Source organism: Onychostruthus taczanowskii, unplaced genomic scaffold, assembly GCF_017590055.1.
Source record: "Onychostruthus taczanowskii isolate IOZ18803 unplaced genomic scaffold, ASM1759005v1 scaffold142, whole genome shotgun sequence".
In the NCBI taxonomy this organism is placed as follows: Eukaryota; Metazoa; Chordata; class Aves; order Passeriformes; family Passeridae; genus Onychostruthus; species Onychostruthus taczanowskii.
In genome coordinates, this window is record NW_024498597.1 from 185,838 (window position 1) to 208,539 (window position 22,702).

At 49.9% G+C, this 22,702-nt stretch overlaps 1 protein-coding gene across 6 annotated transcripts in view; it reads right to left on the reverse strand.

The window, feature by feature from the left end:
- Positions 1 to 1,322: 1,322 nt before the first annotated feature.
- Positions 1,323 to 22,702, reverse strand: part of NDRG3 (NDRG family member 3) — a 65,485-nt gene continuing 44,105 nt past the window's right edge. For 2 of the 6 annotated variants that reach the window (XM_041398197.1, XM_041398198.1), the window contains 12 exons: positions 18,344 to 18,449; positions 17,551 to 17,671; positions 17,001 to 17,063; positions 16,616 to 16,676; positions 14,944 to 15,030; positions 14,355 to 14,411; positions 12,945 to 13,048; positions 12,491 to 12,556; positions 11,982 to 12,033; positions 10,631 to 10,678; positions 9,810 to 9,987; positions 7,574 to 8,035 (listed from right to left, as the gene is read on the reverse strand). In XM_041398197.1, coding sequence (XP_041254131.1) covers positions 7,668 to 8,035; positions 9,810 to 9,987; positions 10,631 to 10,678; positions 11,982 to 12,033; positions 12,491 to 12,556; positions 12,945 to 13,048; positions 14,355 to 14,411; positions 14,944 to 15,030; positions 16,616 to 16,676; positions 17,001 to 17,063; positions 17,551 to 17,671; positions 18,344 to 18,449 — 1,311 coding nt within the window. In that variant the 3' untranslated portion in view covers positions 7,574 to 7,667. Of the gene's footprint in view, positions 2,852 to 7,568; positions 8,036 to 9,809; positions 9,988 to 10,630; positions 10,679 to 11,981; positions 12,034 to 12,490; positions 12,557 to 12,944; positions 13,049 to 14,354; positions 14,412 to 14,943; positions 15,031 to 16,615; positions 16,677 to 17,000; positions 17,064 to 17,550; positions 17,672 to 18,163; positions 18,322 to 18,343; positions 18,450 to 20,915; positions 21,045 to 22,702 lie in introns of those variants that run through there. The other 4 variants (XM_041398203.1, XM_041398200.1, XM_041398201.1 and 1 more) reach the window with 4 other exon arrangements.

A 22,702-nucleotide genomic window follows, 5' to 3' on the forward strand; every position in this document is an offset into this window, starting at 1 on the left:
GCTCAGGGGTGTCAGTCTCTGAGAGACTCAGGTAAAAGCTGATGGCTTCCCTCGGGCCGTGGCTGATGGGAGAGTCCTCTGGTGGGGATGTGGGCTCCGAGAACTGGAGGGAGCTGCTTGAGAGTAGAAAGGGCAGTCAGCAGGCAGCCCAGAGCCCCTCGAGGGTGGGGTGCGGGGAGGCCCAGCCCCTGTCCCAGCTACCCTCACCTCTCAATCGTCTCAGTGAGGTGATGGCTTCCTGAAGACAGTGAGTGCTGTGGAGGCCGGGCCGCCCTTGGCCCTTCCATGGGGCAGGGCTCACAGACGGGGCAGTTCGAGCCCCTCGCGGAACTCTGGGCAGGGAGTCAACAGCTTCAACAGGGTACAGCCCTGCCCCCCAACCTGGGCGCACCTGGGCAGGGCGGGACCAGCTGCCACCTTTTCTCCCTCCCTCCTTTCAGGGCATGGGACATCTCCCCACACACTGCTCAGGGTGCTGGGGGGCTGCCGGGGCATTACCAGAGTAGAAGCCCACCGAGTTGTGCAGGCTGGGGAAGGTGACCAGGCGAGATGTAAAGCCATCCATTGTCCAGCCGTGACTGTGGCGGTGAGTCACCGAGGCCCAGGCAGAGCACTTGCCACAGCAATAGCAGCCTGGCAGGCACAGGGCAAAGAGCACTTGGCTGGGCTGTGCCAGGACCCTGTTCTGCTCAGCCCTGCTGCCTGATGCACTCTTACACACTACAGGGATTCAACCATCCTACAGAAGCGGCAGGCATCATCACCTTTCTCCCCATGGGCCTTGTGGCTGCTGTACCAGCCCCATGCCATGGGCACCTTCAGAACAATGTAGGCGATAGGGAATGGCTGGGACATTGGGTGGCATTGGTGCCACCAGCCATCTGCACAGTGGAACCTGGCAGAGTCTCCTCACAGGGTGTGATGGAGCCCCGTTTCTTTTAGGGCTGTCTCTTGTCACTTCTCTGCATAACCCAAAGCTGCAGGAACCTGATCGTGGTTTGCTCTTTTGAGTCCCCATGGCAGGGGCTCAGCACAGACTGGGGAGCAGCAACAGCCAGAAGCAGCCCTGTAGCCTGTGCTGCTGCAAACCTGTTGTTTCCATTCTGGATGTTTCTGGTTGCATTTTGGCAGAGGCCAGCTCTCCAATGCCCTTGGACAGCCTCCTGCCAGGGGCCACAGGGCCGCCAACCACATTATTCTGGTGCAGAGGTGCCCAGTCCTCTCCCTGTCCTGGGGATGTTTGCTGTACGCAGCAGGAAAGACAGACTGCCAAACCCCAGGGGTGCAGGTCGTGCCAAGAAAAACACCAAGAGCACACAGCGTAACAATGAAACTCAGTTATAGCTTTATTCAATAACCGGTACAAAGTCCCCCTCAGGCAGAGCCTCCCGGTCCCATTCCCTACCTGAAATGGAGCAGAAAATGAGCATGACCCTGGGAGGAGTTGGCTCCCGTTAGGTCAAGGCTGCTCAGCAGTGAGGAAAGGTTTTGCTTATCAATTGAGACTTGCAGCAGCCTGCCCACTCATCCCTTTTCTCCCATTAACACCAGACCCTGGCAGCAGGCATCTGCTGTCCACCCTTGCTGACCCAGCCAGGTGTAAAAAGGTAGCACAGTTGTGAATTGCACAAAGACAGTAACTGCTACCTGCACAGAGGTGTTCACTGCTCACCCTTTTGACACGATTCACAGGAATGTGAGATTTCTGCTGCCACACTCACTGGTGTTCCCTGCCCCCATATAACTGCATCCTGTGCAGATGCTGCCTGGGGCAGCGGCAGTGGGATACAAAGATGGCAGTGCAGGAGATTCTGGGATCTCCACCTGGCAAGAGGCACTGCTTCCCATTTCACAACCTGCTCAATATTAAATATTCACCTGTGCCAGGGGAGAACAGCAACCATGTGTCGCTGCATCCTGCCCTTCTGCGGGGTCAGCAGAGGGTTGCAGAAGTGGTCTAGAGCCAGGGCTGCTGGAGTTTAATCCCTTGTACTGGGTCAATAGTGCACCTTGTTAGTGTAGTTTACTGGTTAATTGCTTTGCTTTTTCAGGAGGCTCAGGTAAGAAATCACTCTGCTCCTTCTTAACACACATACACAAGTAAGACCAAAGCAGTATTCCTGACCATTTGTTATTCTCAGGCTGCATGGCATGTGAAATAGCCCTGGGGACACACAGATCTTCTGGGTCCCAGGTACAGCTCCACACTGCATTGCCTGCTCCAGTGCCTGGAGTGCCGCATCCTCGTGGTCTTACTTTCCCACGTCCCACCAGTGACATACCAACTGCATCACACAGGTCCTTTAGCAGAAGCACAACTAGGAAGCAATTCTAAACCTCACAAAGCCACAGAAATTATATTTAAATGAAGAGGGGAGACAACGGCTGTCATCTGGATTGATACACAGCACAGACAGGAGATGGCATCAGCATGTACAGTAATGGGACTTACAAAGACTGTGGAATGTCAACGAGTTTTAAAGAGACTGATGTCAAGGGGATACAGAAAAGATCAAAGTAATGTCAAGTACAGACTACCAAGGAGGTGGCTGCTCAGATGGGCATGCACAGGTTAGAGAGAACAGTTAATGCCGTTTTGGATGAAATGCTAAATTCTGAGTGGGTTCAGTGGGGTGAGTGGAGCTGTCTGAATCCAGAAGGGGGGCTCCTGCCTAACAGGATACTTCCATGGTTTGAGGTGCAGCCTGGAGGTCAATTCCTTCTGGGGTTCCAGCACTCCCTTCCCCATGGGTGCTGGCATGGGACCGGCTGCGGCTGCTCTCGCCGGAGCCCACGCTGGAGGAGGAGTGGCTACGGGAACGCATCAACCGCGTCATGCTGGCTGCTGGCACTGCAAGAGAGAACAAAGACGGGACTCAGACAAGGGGGCAGCTCCTGGAGCCAAGACCACAGGCACTCAGGTAAGTGTCCCAGGGTAAGCACAGAAAGAGCTGTACCCTTCGGAAGAAAACTCACTCTTCCCTGTCAAAATTAAGTCTCTGCATGTCTAAAGCAAGATGTTTAAGGCCCAATTTCAAAAGGTCCAAGGTGAGAAAATGCCAGCAGTGTAACTGATCCTCTGCAAGTGCAGCCACGGCCAGTGTCTGTGCAAACCAAGGCAGCTGTGGCACGGATGACCTTTTGAAAGTCAGTCTCATCACTAGAAAACCACAGAGCTGATGTCATGCAACAATCAACAAAATACAAATGAAAGGTGGAAACCCATAGCACGCACGGTACAATCATCAGCCCACCCACAGCAGGACATGCTGAGACAGAGCAAAGCACCCGGAGAACAATTCCACTCAGCACACAGACCAGGGCCGAGGTGGATGCACGGTTGGAGGTACCTGACTCAGTGCTTAGGTGGCTGAGCTGCACATAAGGGACTGGAAACAACATGAGACAAGGAAAGGGATGAATACAGGAAAGAGCCCATTAGTTGCGGTGTGTGACCAGTGGCTGCACTACTCCTGGGACCCCCAGCTACCTTTCCTTCCGTTCCCAGCTCGTACACTGCACTGAAAGCTCCCAGGATTTGTAAAAACAGCTGCTAATAAGCATCTCAGGGAGATGCCAAGCTCACCTAAAAACCCATCAGGGCCAGATCTCTTCAATGCCTTTAGCTGAAAATCCCCACTGCACACCCCACACCTGTCAAGAGAAATATGGTTTCCCCAGGATATACTATGTAACTCCAGCTATGGGACAGAAATTCATGTCTGTGGGATGACAGCATCAGACTCCTGATGCAAGTCTCCTTCAAGGCTGGTACCTTCCATCTGCAGTGTCAGCAGAAGTACATCCAGCTGCTTCAGCCCATGTGCAGAAGGCAGTGAACAGCTGTTGGAGAACTGTTTTCTGTATTTCTAGCAGTGCCCAGCTGGTTTGCTTCTACCGTGTTCTCCCCAAGAGAACTGACCACACTCCACAGTCCCACAGTCTTGCCCATGAAAGCAGCTTTCATTTCAATTTTTTCTCCTTCCATTCTGGGACCAGCTACTAATTATGGAAGGAGAAAATTGGCCTGTCCTTCTCCAGGGCTGCGTGTCCTATTGACAAGAGAGCTGACCCCCAAAGTGCTGCTGAAATGCTGCTCCCCCTTGCTCTGACAACAGCACTTGCTGATTTTACTAACTCCAGGAACACAAGAGACATGAAAATTGAAATACTCTCAATGAGGCTGAGGGACCCTCCTCACACAGCATCTTCCTCTGCAGAATCAGGTTCCTTTGGCCAACATGACTGTCCTACATGTTTGTGTTACCTGCAGAGCCCTCAGGAAAAGGACAGGCTCTGCTAAGGCCTGACCATGACCTGGCAAAGCTGTGAGGACACCACTGCAAGTGTCCCAGCTCTTATGGTGGCCATGCTGAATGGTCATCCAGTCACACAAACCAACCCCTTCCCTAACTCCAGCTTTTGAAGGCTCACCCACAAAAGGGAACTCCTGACCCCAGTAGGCAAGAAAGAGCTGCTGTAGTGCACTGAGAAGCCCTTCTCCTGATGTTTCTGAGTAGTAAAGCCCTTCTTGGAGATAAAGAAGTAAAGAAGCCCTTCTCCTCCAATTCCTCAGGAACACCAAGGGCAGGGAGCTGAGCAGCTGATAGTCTGACACACTCAGGTGACAATGTCTTCTGCCTCCACGCATGGTGAGGAAGCCATAGGGCAGGACATGCACTGGTGCAAAGCACAGCTCTCTCTGGGCTCCCTGGGTGCCTCAGAAGTCACCCAGGAACCTGTTCTGCCATTAGAGGGTTTGTTGTGGAGTATTGCTTAACCCTGGTGACTCAGAGAGAAACAGGAACATGTGAGGAGAAAGGGGGAGCTCTCATACCCAGACTAGTCATGGGGTTGCACTGCTACTTCCTTCCCCTTTGGGGAAGGTATGCACAGATTTGCTGTTCTTGGGAACACATTTTTCGGGATTGGCACAAAGACAGACTTAAAAGGTTTTACCAACACATGTCAGGGAACAACACTAGCTTGCTAAGGCATGTCAGCACACTAGTTGATTTTCCAGCATGGATGGATCTCCTGGCAACCACACTAGCTCAAGGGTAGGAACACAGGTGCCAGTGGGCTCAGACGGACCAGAAAGCTTGAGTTCCCTTCATGACAACCCTACTCCAAACCACAAAATTCTGTTTGCCACTTACTGTAGCCCATTCCCTGCACAAAGTACTTGAAGGCTTCAGTCAGCTTGCCAGGCTGTGGAAACAGAGAGGGTGGCTTTAGTGCAAGCAGAACAAAGGGCTCTTTTGCCCTCAAATGCCACGGGAGAGCCAAGGTGTGTCTCACCTGAACCACCTGGGGCAAGCCACCGCAGTCGGCCATCTGCAGCAGGAAACAAAAGGCAGGTTGAGCTGTCCCTTCCTGCCCGGGAGGACAACCCCAAACCAAGCCAGCACCACCCACCCACCAGAGCTGAGAGCACCACACTGCAGCTTCCACCACCTCACCTCTGCAACCAGAGCAAGACCAAGGTGACACACCTTCAGGGACCTGCTGCTGAGGGAACCCTGCAGGCCATGTCACCAAGTGATCTCAGACCATGCTCCAGAAGCCCAGCACCTTCCCAGCCACCCCTCCCCCAGCCACTCTGCCCAAACCCATCACTTTGCACTTTCACACAGCCGCTGTCTGGCACATGGCGGGGCCACAGGTGAGGGTGGAAAGGACCAGTACAAAGACAGGAAAAAGGATGTTGCTGCTGCAGAGAGCAGGGTGGAGGCAGGGCATCTCTGCTAACTCTCACGGGTCTTCCCTGCCAGTTGAAGGTGGCCATAAAGCAGGGACTGGGGGGCTCCCTGACAAACTCTTCCCTCTCCAGCCCTGGCTCCATGGAGGAGAGACCACAGCCCTGAATGACTGTCCTAAAACTTCTCAAAGCCAAATGTATGGAAAGCAAAAACCTAAGTAGAGCTGAGCAAAAATAGTGTCTTTATGCTGGCCAGAATGATTCTGGAGTGGCACTTACCTTCAGAAGGGTAGTTTTGGTTGGGTCAAGACGGGAATTGCATTCAACCTAGAAAAAAGGAGAGAGGGACATGGTGTCACACAGAAAACTCGAACACTCAGATATAAAATGTGGACTAGCTGCACCAGAAGCAGTGGCTGTCTTCAGCAATGGTAGCTTCTCTGGAGCCAGGAAGGACCAAGCAAGAAAGCAGAGACCATGTAAGAAGTGAACAATGAATAAAAGATCCAGGGAGGAATGGCAGGTGTTCCATCTAAGGGACCTTGTGATGACAGGTCATGAATTCAACTGAAATCATCCCCTAGTTTTGGGATGCACTATAAAACCCTGGAGCACCTTCTGTGCTATGACAGCAAGACTGGGAGGGAAGGAGATGTCTGTGCAATGCAGCATAAGGGAGGTCACTCAGTCCCCTGGCCAGACAAGAAGCCCTCCACCACCTTTTCTCTGCAAGACTGCTGCAAAAAGGAAATAGACAGGGGCTCTATAGGAAAGCAACCTCAGCAGGGGACAGGGAACCTGGGCAGCCAGACAGGCACATTAACATGCAGAAGACCTTATACTGTACTGTACTGTGGCCAGTAAGCGATGGGAATCTTCAGGGATAGTATCCTGGAAAACTTAAAACTTGCAGACTTCATTTCAGACTTCCAGATCAAAGAGACCAAGGCAACAGGCCATGGCCAGAAAATGTTCTCCATGCGTGGCTCCTAGGTTCAAGTTACTGCTTCAGGAGACTCCTATACTCTTCCACAGTTTTAGACAGCTGCTTTTGTTCACAACCCCCTGGTCTCCCCATGATCCCTGCCTGACAGGGAGGAGCAACATCCACCACAACCACACCACCCTGTGCCATGCCCCGTTTATAGCTGTGCTGGGAGGGAAGTGGGCTGTGGGTGTTCTGCAGAGGACAGAGCTCCCAAGTGCTGCCTTTCTGGTGATGCAGTACTCTAAGAGAGCTCTACCTGACTCCCCAGCACAAGAACTGGAGTCACACTCAGTTAGTTTTAATCCCCAGGTAGCCCCAGAAAAACAGCAAAACAACAGCAATTCAAGACTTGAATCAAACTGCAGGCAGCAGCCTGGCAGAGCTCAGGGAACGGTGCACGATCCCAAACAGGGTCCTTTGCATCACCTGTTGAGCAGGGTGCTCATTCAGATTCTGCCATCCTCACCTTGGAGTTGCCCTGAGGGCCATTCGGGGCCCCTGAGCCTCGGCTCTCCCATGAGTAGCTGAAGCACTGAAAAAGAGCTTGTCTGTAACTAATTCTGAGCAAGGTGAAAGCACTGCAGGGCTGCTAAGTGACTCGTGGGGCTAATGTCACAAGAGGAAAGAGTTCATGGATACATACCACTGCTTCCACAGCAGGTGAGTTGTCACCAACAACAAGCAAGGCAGGGCACCTGGTCAAAAGCCAAAACAGAGGTGTTACTCCAAGTGCATCAAAGGGGTTTCTGAGAAGGCTGAGCTCTGTGAATCAACACCCTCATGAAAGGTTAACAAAAAAAGGTTCAGCAAAATCCCTGCCTGCCATCACCTTGGCATTTTGTTGGGCAGCTCCTGGAGCCAAGACCACAGGCACTCAGGTAAGTGTCCCAGGGTAAGCACAGAAAGAGCTGTACCCTTCGGAAGAAAACTCACTCTTCCCTGTCAAAATTAAGTCTCTGCATGTCTAAAGCAAGATGTTTAAGGCCCAATTTCAAAAGGTCCAAGGTGAGAAAATGCCAGCAGTGTAACTGATCCTCTGCAAGTGCAGCCACGGCCAGTGTCTGTGCAAACCAAGGCAGCTGTGGCACGGATGACCTTTTGAAAGTCAGTCTCATCACTAGAAAACCACAGAGCTGATGTCATGCAACAATCAACAAAATACAAATGAAAGGTGGAAACCCATAGCACGCACGGTACAATCATCAGCCCACCCACAGCAGGACATGCTGAGACAGAGCAAAGCACCCGGAGAACAATTCCACTCAGCACACAGACCAGGGCCGAGGTGGATGCACGGTTGGAGGTACCTGACTCAGTGCTTAGGTGGCTGAGCTGCACATAAGGGACTGGAAACAACATGAGACAAGGAAAGGGATGAATACAGGAAAGAGCCCATTAGTTGCGGTGTGTGACCAGTGGCTGCACTACTCCTGGGACCCCCAGCTACCTTTCCTTCCGTTCCCAGCTCGTACACTGCACTGAAAGCTCCCAGGATTTGTAAAAACAGCTGCTAATAAGCATCTCAGGGAGATGCCAAGCTCACCTAAAAACCCATCAGGGCCAGATCTCTTCAATGCCTTTAGCTGAAAATCCCCACTGCACACCCCACACCTGTCAAGAGAAATATGGTTTCCCCAGGATATACTATGTAACTCCAGCTATGGGACAGAAATTCATGTCTGTGGGATGACAGCATCAGACTCCTGATGCAAGTCTCCTTCAAGGCTGGTACCTTCCATCTGCAGTGTCAGCAGAAGTACATCCAGCTGCTTCAGCCCATGTGCAGAAGGCAGTGAACAGCTGTTGGAGAACTGTTTTCTGTATTTCTAGCAGTGCCCAGCTGGTTTGCTTCTACCGTGTTCTCCCCAAGAGAACTGACCACACTCCACAGTCCCACAGTCTTGCCCATGAAAGCAAGACCAGCTTTCATTTCAATTTTCTCCTTCCATTCTGGGACCAGCTACTAATTATGGAAGGAGAAAATTGGCCTGTCCTTCTCCAGGGCTGCGTGTCCTACTGACAAGAGAGCTGACCCCCAAAGTGCTGCTGAAATGCTGCTCCCCCTTGCTCTGACAACAGCACTTGCTGATTTTACTAACTCCAGGAACACAAGAGACATGAAAATTGAAATACTCTCAATGAGGCTGAGGGACCCTCCTCACACAGCATCTTCCTCTGCAGAATCAGGTTCCTTTGGCCAACATGACTGTCCTACATGTTTGTGTTACCTGCAGAGCCCTCAGGAAAAGGACAGGCTCTGCTAAGGCCTGACCATGACCTGGCAAAGCTGTGAGGAGACCACTGCAAGTGTCCCAGCTCTTATGGTGGCCATGCTGAATGGTCATCCAGTCACACAAACCAACCCCTTCCCTAACTCCAGCTTTTGAAGGCTCACCCACAAAAGGGAACTCCTGACCCCAGTAGGCAAGAAAGAGCTGCTGTAGTGCACTGAGAAGCCCTTCTCCTGATGTTTCTGAGTAGTAAAGCCCTTCTTGGAGATAAAGAAGTAAAGAAGCCCTTCTCCTCCAATTCCTCAGGAACACCAAGGGCAGGGAGCTGAGCAGCTGATAGTCTGACACACTCAGGTGACAATGTCTTCTGCCTCCACGCATGGTGAGGAAGCCATAGGGCAGGACATGCACTGGTGCAAAGCACAGCTCTCTCTGGGCTCCCTGGGTGCCTCAGAAGTCACCCAGGAACCTGTTCTGCCATTAGAGGGTTTGTTGTGGAGTATTGCTTAACCCTGGTGACTCAGAGAGAAACAGGAACATGTGAGGAGAAAGGGGGAGCTCTCATACCCAGACTAGTCATGGGGTTGCACTGCTACTTCCTTCCCCTTTGGGGAAGGTATGCACAGATTTGCTGTTCTTGGGAACACATTTTTCGGGATTGGCACAAAGACAGACTTAAAAGGTTTTACCAACACATGTCAGGGAACAACACTAGCTTGCTAAGGCATGTCAGCACACTAGTTGATTTTCCAGCATGGATGGATCTCCTGGCAACCACACTAGCTCAAGGGTAGGAACACAGGTGCCAGTGGGCTCAGACGGACCAGAAAGCTTGAGTTCCCTTCATGACAACCCTACTCCAAACCACAAAATTCTGTTTGCCACTTACTGTAGCCCATTCCCTGCACAAAGTACTTGAAGGCTTCAGTCAGCTTGCCAGGCTGTGGAAACAGAGAGGGTGGCTTTAGTGCAAGCAGAACAAAGGGCTCTTTTGCCCTCAAATGCCACGGGAGAGCCAAGGTGTGTCTCACCTGAACCACCTGGGGCAAGCCACCGCAGTCGGCCATCTGCAGCAGGAAACAAAAGGCAGGTTGAGCTGTCCCTTCCTGCCCGGGAGGACAACCCCAAACCAAGCCAGCACCACCCACCCACCAGAGCTGAGAGCACCACACTGCAGCTTCCACCACCTCACCTCTGCAACCAGAGCAAGACCAAGGTGACACACCTTCAGGGACCTGCTGCTGAGGGAACCCTGCAGGCCATGTCACCAAGTGATCTCAGACCATGCTCCAGAAGCCCAGCACCTTCCCAGCCACCCCTCCCCCAGCCACTCTGCCCAAACCCATCACTTTGCACTTTCACACAGCCGCTGTCTGGCACATGGCGGGGCCACAGGTGAGGGTGGAAAGGACCAGTACAAAGACAGGAAAAAGGATGTTGCTGCTGCAGAGAGCAGGGTGGAGGCAGGGCATCTCTGCTAACTCTCACGGGTCTTCCCTGCCAGTTGAAGGTGGCCATAAAGCAGGGACTGGGGGGCTCCCTGACAAACTCTTCCCTCTCCAGCCCTGGCTCCATGGAGGAGAGACCACAGCCCTGAATGACTGTCCTAAAACTTCTCAAAGCCAAATGTATGGAAAGCAAAAACCTAAGTAGAGCTGAGCAAAAATAGTGTCTTTATGCTGGCCAGAATGATTCTGGAGTGGCACTTACCTTCAGAAGGGTAGTTTTGGTTGGGTCAAGACGGGAATTGCATTCAACCTAGAAAAAAGGAGAGAGGGACATGGTGTCACACAGAAAACTCGAACACTCAGATATAAAATGTGGACTAGCTGCACCAGAAGCAGTGGCTGTCTTCAGCAATGGTAGCTTCTCTGGAGCCAGGAAGGACCAAGCAAGAAAGCAGAGACCATGTAAGAAGTGAACAATGAATAAAAGATCCAGGGAGGAATGGCAGGTGTTCCATCTAAGGGACCTTGTGATGACAGGTCATGAATTCAACTGAAATCATCCCCTAGTTTTGGGATGCACTATAAAACCCTGGAGCACCTTCTGTGCAATGACAGCAAGACTGGGAGGGAAGGAGATGTCTGTGCAATGCAGCATAAGGGAGGTCACTCAGTCCCCTGGCCAGACAAGAAGGCCACCACCACCTCTTCTCTGCAAGACTGCTGCAAAAAGGAAATAGGCAGGGGCTCTATAGGAAAGCAACCTCAGCAGGGGACAGGGAACCTGGGCAGCCAGACAGGCACATTAACATGCAGAAGACCTTATACTGTACTGTACTGTGGCCAGTAAGCGATGGGAATCTTCAGGGATAGTATCCTGGAAAACTTAAAACTTGCAGACTTCATTTCAGACTTCCAGATCAAAGAGACCAAGGCAACAGGCCATGGCCAGAAAATGTTCTCCATGCATGGCTCCTAGGTTCAAGTTACTGCTTCAGGAGACTCCTATACTCTTCCACAGTTTTAGACAGCTGCTTTTGTTCACAACCCCCTGGTCTCCCCATGATCCCTGCCTGACAGGGAGGAGCAACATCCACCACAACCACACCACCCTGTGCCATGCCCCGTTTATAGCTGTGCTGGGAGGGAAGTGGGCTGTGGGTGTCTGCAGAGGACAGAGCTCCCAAGTGCTGCCTTTCTGGTGATGCAGTACTCTAAGAGAGCTCTACCTGACTCCCCAGCACAAGAACTGGAGTCACACTCAGTTAGTTTTAATCCCCAGGTAGCCCCAGAAAAACAGCAAAACAACAGCAATTCAAGACTTGAATCAAACTGCAGGCAGCAGCCTGGCAGAGCTCAGGGAACGGTGCACGATCCCAAACAGGGTCCTTTGCATCACCTGTTGAGCAGGGTGCTCATTCAGATTCTGCCATCCTCACCTTGGAGTTGCCCTGAGGGCCATTCAGGGCCCCTGAGCCTCGGCTCTCCCATGAGTAGCTGAAGCACTGAAAAAGAGCTTGTCTGTAACTAATTCTGAGCAAGGTGAAAGCACTGCAGGGCTGCTAAGTGACTCGTGGGGCTAATGTCACAAGAGGAAAGAGTTCATGGATACATACCACTGCTTCCACAGCAGGTGAGTTGTCACCAACAACAAGCAAGGCAGGGCACCTGGTCAAAAGCCAAAACAGAGGTGTTACTCCAAGTGCATCAAAGGGGTTTCTGAGAAGGCTGAGCTCTGTGAATCAACACCCTCATGAAAGGTTAACAAAAAAAGGTTCAGCAAAATCCCTGCCTGCCATCACCTTGGCATTTTGTTGTACAAAATCATTCTCCAGGGCTTGCAGATGCACCCAGACTGTCCTCTCCATGCACACCAACTGGCACTGCTGTTGCACATATGTGCCTCTGACCCTGCCTTTTGGAGAAATTCAGTGTATTCTTAATGAGAGGACTTCCAGACACCTCTGCCCCATAGCAGCTGACAGTCCTGTTACCACAGCCTGGGACTGTCGTGGACAGTCTTCCTAGCACTTGAGCTTGGTGCAGCTCTTGCTGAGAAGCAACATCTTTTCTGCTGAAGAACTGCAGAGTCAGCAACTCAGATAGACTGATTCAGACAACTTACTTGAGTGTTTTTGCAATCATTTCATTGACACCAACAACTGGTCTCTCAATTTCTAGATCTTTACGACTGAAAGACAAAACAGAACAGTACTCCATTAAATCTGCAGAGGAAATTGATTATCATGGGGACACACAAAATCCAACCATGAGAGCTGGCTCCAGCACCCAGGCAACTACATGCATCGTGCCCTGAGCAAGAGCCCCAGCAATCATTCCCAGAAAACAGGATTCATCCTCTCATGGCATTGCAGTGTGCCCAGAGATGAGCTACTGAGGTGTGACAGGGCCTGGGGGCAGACACAAGGGCTAGGTTTGGCTCAGGATATCAGCTGAAAACTAGGCTTAGGACAAAGGTTCCCCTGATACAATACCCAATAGGATAACACATATGGCAGCAAATCTACTGAGTGGGGAAGCTATGGGAGCTGTCTGCCAGGCAAAAAGGCATCCGATACCTGTTGTATGAAGTGAGGAACAGCTGGAGGTTATCTTGGTTAATGTCCTGCGCAATATGAAGCCTGTATGTTTGGATCAAATCTAGATTTGCCTGCAGTTCCTCCTGTACAAAAGCAGAAGAATTGAAGAACAGGTAACATACTTTTCACAAACAAAGAAGCAACAGTCATAAAAATGCCAAAGCATTAAAGCGCGTCCATCCACGTCATTCCCTGTGAACAGTGACACAGAGGGCAGCAACTCCACACTGCATAAGGATCCCAGAGACAGGAAGTGTTTATGTGATGTGCTGGTACATGCCGTGCTTTGGTAATGTGACCACACTTTTACAACTGATAGTGCACAAGCTGCTGCCAGAGTACAAGCATCCAGAGGTGGGATAAGTTAACTCCCAAGCCTCAGCAACGCTTACACAGATACAAATCACTCTGCGTTTGGCAGGTCTTCCACTTACTCGGTGGGAGTAAGTCTTCTCAGTGGGAGCTCAAGCCCCCACTGAGACCACAGGGCAGTGGGTGCTGAATGGTGTACGTGCTGTGCCTCAAAACTCCAATGCACTTACACTTAATGTTTAAGAAACAAAATACATTATAATACTAATAAACGTAATAAAGTAAAAAAATACTTAAGCTGTAAGACTGTGACCAGGGGAAAAGTTCAATTCCAGCACCCAGTTATAAGAAGAAACTGCATTCTGAGAGAGCCAGAGAGAACAGGGAATGCAAGGAAGCACTACATACAATGAAGGGGCTCGACAGTGGGAAGAGAGCAGGACGTGCACAGGAGGAAGCGTGCTGGAGAAGGAAGCATTCCTTTCAGTGCTGATGTGTTGTTGCAAGAAGTCTCCAGGTCAGGGATTCATCTGCTGTGTGGCATATACAGTGTGCACAATGCACTATCCCTGCCATTGCCCAGTAAGCCTGTCGGTTGAGAGACAGCTAATCCCAAGCAGAAGGCATTGCTGCATTCAAAGCTTTCAGGAGGGGCTGGTTTGCCTCTGCTGAAACTGAAGGGTAAGATGAAGAGCAGAATGCAGCAGTTCAACATCTGAACAGATACAAGATCCCACTGCCAGCTCCCAGCTGGCCTGTGCTCTACCCACAGTCCAAATGCTTCCATGCTGGCTACAGAGAACTGGCTGCCACTCGTTTCTGCCACTCGTTTCTGTGGTTCTGGGCACCACAAAGGAATTCTACCACCAGTGCACAGCCTGGAGACAGTGAGGGCAGGAGGGAGGATGCCACTGCCCTGCACGCCAACCCCAGTGTCAGCTTGACACATAGAGAAAATGGTACTACCTGTGGCAACCCTTATCTGATGGATCAGAACTATTTGGGAGCAGACACATACAGAAGTTATAGCTCCATGCACAGTTGTACAAGCAACATTAACATCTGCTGGGTACTTACATGGCCAAAATGATGTGCCAAGACAATATCCACTATGTTGGTTGTCCAGCCTGAAAACTGAAGAGTGGCCATGAATGAGGAGAGAGTAACAGAAAAATGCAGTTTCATCACACATTGCAAAACAGCTACTCAGAGTAAAGGAAACAATGAAGTAACTATTCATATTATATAAGAGGCAAATGCCTGAAGCTTGGGATGGACATGCAAAGCTTCAAAGAAACTGTGTATACACAACCCAGGTCTCCAAAACACCTGAAACCTTAAATAACTTCAAGGCACCAGAATAAGAGAATAATTAAGAGATCCATTCAATATCAATCAAATTAAGCCTGCAAGCAGAGGAATCAGAGGAGAGCTGAGTGATCCAAGCAGTTTATCTGCATTTCTCATTCACATGATCATGCCCACCCATGCTCCTGTGGCAGAGGCCATACTATACCCAGACTTAGAACGCAACAGGGACAAGAAATGAAATTGTACAGTTTTTGCCAGAAATGGAAAAAATCCTGTATCCTGTCCTTTTTTTTTACTCTACACACTCTTCATTAGGTGCTGTGGAGAGCACATGTGTGGGAAAGCAGAATCTCACCTTGGATGCTGCCCAATCAATCCACCCCTTTGCACATGGATCAACATTAATAAGAACAAGTCCCTCCACCAGGTCAGGGTGGTTGAGCTGTGGGAAGAGAGCAGAGGCACACTCAGAAGGATGATTCAGTCCACACAGTGGTCAACAGCTGGTGCAGAAGCTGGAAAGCTTCTTGCAAAAGGTGCAATTCAAACTAGGGAGCTCCTCTGTGCCAGGCAGCCAGTGGCTCCCAGCAAGACCAGACCTGACTTAGTTGTGGCACTGAGGTGCTCCACAGCACCTATAGACTCAGCAGTGCCTTCTGGTGACCTGTGTGCCCCTGTGCTGGGGGCACAGCTGCAGGTCCTGCTCAGGCCCTGTGTGTTACAGGGAGCAGCAACCTTCTTTGCTCCAATCCAGCACCTCTGTGAGGAACCTCGACAAGCTACTGTGCCTGGAGAGCATCTCATTCTCCTCAAGGAAGAAGCAGTTTTCCCAGTGGAAATGGGGCAAACGGCAGGGGAGTTAGTGCTGAGGCCCCCAAGCCCCTGCAGTACGGAAAGCTTGAGCTACAGGGCACTCTCTCCCCAGACAGCACCCCTGCTGCCCCCCGCCTGCAGACACCCCTTCCCTGCTCCATCCAGCAACCCAAAACCCTCCAGTGCACCTCGGGCTGTACCTGGGCAGCACAGGTACAAAGCACTTATGAGAACTGCTTGCAAATACAAACTCAGAAATCAGAGGCAACCAACCTCTGCTGAGTTCTGGGCTCGCTCCAAGGCAGCTCTCCTGCACTCTGCACTGATGTGAAAGAGAAGGAAACATCTCTGTCCTCAGCAGGAAACTGCCCACAGCCCAGAGAGTGTGGCAAGGGCACACTTGTGGCACTTCGTTGAGGACTAAGGTTGATTTGCACTAAGTCCTCTTTAGCAAGGCTGAAAACTATCCAAGATACAGAAGGCAAGGAACAGTGAAACACCAATGCCTCACACTGCCCCAGCTCAATCCTGACTGTAGGGAGTGGGACAGAGAACTTTGTGTAAGGAGGGACAGCTGCCTAGCACAGTGGCTTGAAGAAATGATGGTGGCCTAAACAACTGGCAACTTTCTGCATACAATAACATGAAGCAAATTTTACTGAAAATGTCAGATTTTCTGGGATTTTTTAACACTAACTCTGAAAGACTCAAGCAAATTCCTGATAAATTCCTGTATTGTACTAAATGATACCCACTGATTTCACATTAACACTACACCAGAGAGAAATGTATAAGCAGGTACCAAAATAGAAGCAGCTCTCCCGTGCAAGGGTGGAGCAAAATCTGCTTCCTTCCAGTGACAAAGCACATTCCACATCAACACCAGTTTGGAGTACATCACCACATCCATTCTTTGCTGCCACAAACAGTGGACACAGCACACAGTCGTGCAGTCGGTCTCTGTGAAGATCCAAGACTGACTATTCCTAGCAGCCAGGATGGGCTCAGCTGACTCAAAGGCATCACATTACAATGTTTCCATGCCTGGCACAACTTCAGAGTAACCCCAAATACTCCAACATAACCATATGGATGGAGGTAGCTCTCCCATGGCGCCCTGCATCCCTGCTGTAATTACTGAAGGTTACTTTTCCCGTGCCCCACACAGTCTGATGGACAGTCCACATGAGTCAGAGCAGTGAAGAGATACTTACTGCACACCTGCTGAGGACATAAGCACCAGCTCCTAGGCCAATCCCAATGAAGCTTTTCAGGCTGAAACACAGGCATTTCACAGTCAGCACAACTAACTTAGCTCAGCTGAAGCATCCCTAGAGGCAAAGCCTTTCCCCTCTGCATCCAGCTGTGCACTTATGGTTTGTTTTTAAAACAATGCAGTAATGATGCAGCAGCCATAAATTGCTTCATATAGCAGATGGTGTCCCCAGCACAAAACTAGACAGGGTCCCACTGGTGAGCAGATACTTGTGCCTCTGGGGACACCTCAGTGAGCGTATCAGTCATGGCAAGCAGAGACTGAAGTAGGTGCTGGAATAGCAGTATCCAGCTGGCTCACCCCATTTCCTTTCAGAGACTTACTTTAGGTGTGTCAGAACAGCAGGTAGCATTTCAGCCAGTTCATCCATACTGGGATACTGGTACCTGAAAAGCAAGGGAGCACCTCCAAATACAGCCTTTCAGAGGTTACTTTCCAGTTCCCCTCAAGGTAGGAGGGACAAAGAACATCTGATAGACATGTGCACAGGTTATTAATGTGCAACGATACTGTATTTTTCAGCTGACTGTGTGGATCCCATCCCTCAGAGCAAGTCTAACACAGAGCTATGGTGTTTTGGGCAGTCAGACTTCTGTGGCAAGATGGACAGATGAAATGCCAGCTCAACTGCAGTGTGCTGGGTTCATGTTCAAGTCAGAAAGGTGGTACCAGACTCAGCCCTAGTGAGGGCTTTACCCATGCCTTAGTAATTGGAGAGTTCTCTGAATGACCCTTGGAAAGCTTCCTCATCTTGCCATTTCCTCTGCTGCTGGCACCTGCTTACCACTACACTCAGCCTGGCAGTCCCAGCTGGCTTAAACTGGGTGCTACCTCAGTCCAAACTGAAAACATGGGTCACTGCAGAGCTCTTACCCAGATGGGAATGGGGGGGCTCCTTCCTGTTGGCCTGGTGCATCCACATGGCACACAGCAAAATGATGGGTGATCTCTTGCATGTCTTCAAAGTTAAAGAATGCATTAAAACAGGATTTGTCTGAAACAACAACAAGAAGAAATTAGACACTTCTTTAAGTTTTATTGCAAGCCACCCTCCAAACACCACGGCACACACCTGCAGGAGCTCAAGACCCCACAGGGCCATGGGTGCTGGATGGTGTATGTGTTGTGCCTCAGAACTGCAATGCAGCACTGAGTCAGCAATGGAATTGCCATGACTGGAGGGCAGGCAGACAAACAACAGTCAGCCTGCAATGCCCCAGAAAGCAAGGCCTCGCAGCACCTGGGTACTTAAAGCACTCACAGAGAAGTACCTGTGTGAACGTAACAGTACATTTTGGGTGGGAAGACATCAAAAGAGCAACTGCGCCCACCAGAATATTACACTGCTGCTGCAGCCATGTAGAAGGGACTTGTTCACCTGCCCAGCACCCAGAGAATGGATGCCCTATCACACAGTGCAGCAAGTCAGCTAGAGCACTATGGTGTGTTGGGTGGACCTATTTCCATCTTTCCACCGTGGCCCTACCTTTCAAGGGCTGTTGGATTGGACAGGTGCATGCCATGCGCTCTCTCCCCTGCAGACCTTTATCTTTTCACCTTGGAATGACCTCATCTCAGCTCCATACCAGGCCTGCTACTCCCCATGCTCAAAAGCAAATACCACGAATAATCACTTTTTCAGGGTCCTGGCAATGCAAGGGCTTACGGTTGAGGCCAATGTCATGGTATGTGAGGATGACAGGTCTGTTCCCCTTGGGTGTGCCCCGCATGGTGACATGAACCACTCCGAAAGCTGTCTCAATGTCATGTTCCTGCAGAGAGAGAAGAAGGAGCCCCGGTGTTACATGTGCTGCCTTCATAGGGAACCCTAACTGAGGGCCAGCAGCAAGGGCCTCATTCCCACTTTAACACTGCTCTCCTACCCACAGTACAGCTCTAGAAATCACAGAATGGCTTGGGTTGGAAGGGTCCTTAAACACCATCTCATTCCACTCCCTGGTCACATGCAGGGATACTTTCCACTGTATCAGGTCGCTCCAAGACCCATCCAACCTGGCCAATCCACAACCCTGTCAAACCTCTGTATCCAATCTCTGTGTCCAACCACTGCCAAAGCCACTTGCTTTTGTACAGATGTGCAAATGCTCTGGGGCTGCATCTTCTCATGATCAAGATCTCTGGGATAGCTATGGACTTTGGAAAAGCTGTGGAGATGTCAGGAAAGCTGGGTACGCAATATCACCTGTAGATCCCTTCTCTTGTCTACAGAAATCAATGGAGGGACATGCTCTTACAGTAACTACAAAAAGCACCAATTATCTTCTTGATATTAAGAAAGTATCTTAGAAAAACGCCACATGGTTCAGTTTGAAGATGGGACATTACAACCTCAGAAATATGTTTTACTAATTTACATAATGTATATTATTTTTTTTTAAACAGTAATTTTGAACAACCTGAAAGTCATTAAATCAAATACAGGACTGGTGAGAGTACCTGCCTTGCAGCACATCAGAAATCCACCCCACCCACTTTCTGGGCACTCCTGAGATATGGTTGTGGGGCAGACTGATACAGTTCTTGCAGTGCAAGACCATCCTTCACCCAGCTGTGCTTCTTTTCAAGAACTCCAAAGCCCCTCTCTTCCCTTGCTTCAAGTGTGGCAACAGGAGGACACTGGCCCAGCCAAATCACATGAGGTAGCTGAAACCATTTCAAGGCTTGTGTTTGAAGGGTAACAAGACACCCCTGTCTGTCCTTGTCCTCAGAATGGGGCTGGGCTTTGCCTGCATGCAGCTGTTGCATTGTGCATGTACGGAAGCTGGAGCACTTATCTACAAAGCAGCAGAGACCCACCTGCAGATGACATTATCTTATCTGAGGCTCATCTGGCTCCCTTTTCCTTAGGAAGAGATTGGGGGTGGGAAAGGACTCGCCTGTGTGTGCAGAGCAAGCATGTGTCCACAATTCCTGTCCTCACAGCAAGGCTGCACAGAGCAGCCCACGGTGCAGTCCCTGCTTCAGCAACCTCCAGGCTCTGCCCCTTGCCCATGTCTCAGCTCTCAGGGGTGCTCTGCTGAGCTGGACAAAGCTCTGTCCTGTACCTCTGACGGATGTGCTGTACAGCCACAGCGCTGGACTCCAGTTTAGTGCTCTCCAAGCCTGCAGGTCCTTTAAATAACGAGTCCTTTAAATAAAGCGGCCACTTTTGGAGAAGACAACTGGCAGTGCAGGTGGCTGGAAGGGTGAAACACAGTTAACTCAATGGAGAGTGCAGCAGGTGCCCAAGTGGCTGCAGCCTGCGACCCTCACCTGCACTTCCCTATGCCCCTGAGGGCTGGACTAAGGACTACCACTAAGAGCAGGTCTCTCTGCCAGCTCTGGCACTTGCTGGGCTCTTCCATAAACAACTATCCAGTTACCTTTTTTTTTTTTTAATTAATCTTGCTTTGTTAGACTACTGCCAGGTCAGTGAGTTAAGAAGCTCATAAAGTGGTCTGGCAAATGCTGGTTCTGTTTCAGAGTCCAAGGGGAGTGCATGGGGGGCAGAAGGAATAGCCTTGCCTGAGCACAAGATCAATTAAACTGACTCATGGCTCATGAAAGGGGGACACCTGCAGGGGATAAGGGAGAGTCTATAGGTAGCCGCAAAAGGTCAACTATCAAATAGAAGCACAAACACTAGACTGAGAAAATAATGAGAAAAGCACAGAAAGTAACAAAAGAGCTGATGATATTGAAACATGTCTGCAACACAGTCTTTTCTGTAGTTACGTTTGAACTTACTGCTAGGGTCACACATGCCTTTACTAGGTGAGCTACAGGACAAGGTATTAGAAATAGAAACCTCCTTCCCTTCAGAGCCTCTATCCAAGTATCTGACTGTGTTTCACACTGCAGCACCCTGCATTTCTGTTTTCCAAAGCTGAGCTTGGATCTCACCTCTCAAGTGGGGAAGGAAAAGTTTCCTCGAGCTAATAATCAATTTTTGGTCTCCTGCTTACTTTGACTTTGCAGACTGTGTAAACTGAATCCGGGGGAAAGGGAACTACCCTGCTGCTCTTCAGTCACATTAGTGACCCACTTACAAGGAATGTACACTTGTTAGAGGTTAGGATTTTTTTTTTTTCCTTTCTCTCAGGGAATTTTCTCCCATATGTTGCCTAAGAGATGATAATAACCAGTACTTAAGAGAGACAAAAGAAGTGACCAAGGTGGGGGAAGGGAGTGCAGCTGGCTGCAGCCACTTAGCCGGGGGCTGCGGAATTTTCTCTTACATTTTGTCACCCTGGGTGTGCCCGCCTCTGCCGTTCCAGCTGCTTCCAAGGTGCTGCTGCAGTCCGTGTCGCCGTGCGGAGGTGCAGCGGCACCGGCTGTCCCTGAGGGCTCCACAGGAAGCCCCTTCTCCCTCCCTCCCGCCGCCCGCCCGCCAGTGCCGTGAACAACACTGAACATGGCAGCAACATAAGGAATTCCATCTTTAACAAATCTCAGCAAGCAGTATTTGAAAAATATAAGATGCTAAATCTGCAAACTTCTCATTCTGCCCAGTACAGCATCAATGCCTCAGACTGGGAGCTCTTAAGGCTACTTCTTATTTCTCTTGTTAGTTCCCTGGCAAGGTGGAGATTCTCCTCCTGGGAAGCAGCTACTCTTCTCTGCTCTGAATAAAGCATATTACTTTTTACAGCCTTTTCCCAAAGCTTTCTCCTTTCTACAAAGGGAGCAGCAGACAGTACAACTAGATAAGGGTTTCTACCTTTACTTTTTAAACTGCACATCAGCTATCGTGCTGATCTCTTTTTCAAGATTATCTGTAGAAATAAGACTGAGTTTTACCACCAGTTTCCCTACCGGTGATTCAGTGTCAGTTTTTCCAGTGAACTTTATTTTCTCTGGAACTTTCCCTAGAGTTTTAGGGCTTTTATCTCAATCTCTCATTGCAAAGGACAAAATCATTTTCAGATGCCACACAATTAGTGCCCACATGATTCCCCATCACCTGTTTGTCTTCACAACAGCTCTCCTATGTATCAAGCCAAAGGACAGCATGAGATGGGAGCTTAAACCAAAGCTTAGGTATTATGCTTGAGATGACAACAACAGTCTCTACACTTATACAACGGCTACCTTGAACTGCCCCCCAAAGTTATTATTTCATTACATTACTACTGGCTTATTACTCTCTCAAATATGGAGCAGAATAACCCACTTACAGCAGGTACCAGAGCACTCAGTGAGAGAACAGGAACTTTGCAGGCTGCACCCTCTGCCCTTGACAAACACACTTTCTTCATGTGCTTCTTGTAGACACCCTTCAGAGCTGCCTACTGAGATGTTCTGCCTGTGTCACACTGCATCAATGCTTCCATAACGGCTGCCCAGTTCCAAAACACAGTTCTTGCATGTTCACCGCTGGTATTTGCCCTCTGCTTGTGTAGAAGTGTTGTGTTGGAAAGTAACAGACACTTCCAGACTCTGGCACATTTGGTTTCTTTTTGCTCTCTGCTCAGGTCAGCTATGACACACTGTATCAGTGTGTCATAGTTTGAAAAGAGATTCAAGGTTTTTTACTTTGCAGGTGTCTAATTCCAGCTGACCTCTGAATGCTTATCTGGTCTAGTGCAGGGAAGCAGTGATATGAGAAGGCAGGTAGAAAACATGTGGCCAGGAGACAGCCAGACTTTTGCAGACCTGCAGTCTTTAAAATAAGGGAGATGAATGCAAGAGAAGCTCATGATCCACAGGTTGTGTTTTGAAGAACTGGATAAAATTCAATTTCCACTTAGGGACTGAAAACTTTATCAGAAGTTTTTCTTCAGAAAAAAAAAAAAAAAAAAAAAAAAAGATATTTTTATCTTTTGCCTTTTTTTGTACAGCAGGTAAAAATAAACAGCAGCTGCAGCCCACCTGCTGCAAACAGGAGGTAGCAGCAGAGGCAGCGTGGCTCCCAGAGCCGGCTCTCAGCAGCTGCAGGCACTGCCCGTGCCACACTTGCTGCTGAGACACAGCACTGAGGCTGGGCATCGATCCACCCAGCACACCTGGGATTCACAGCTGCAAA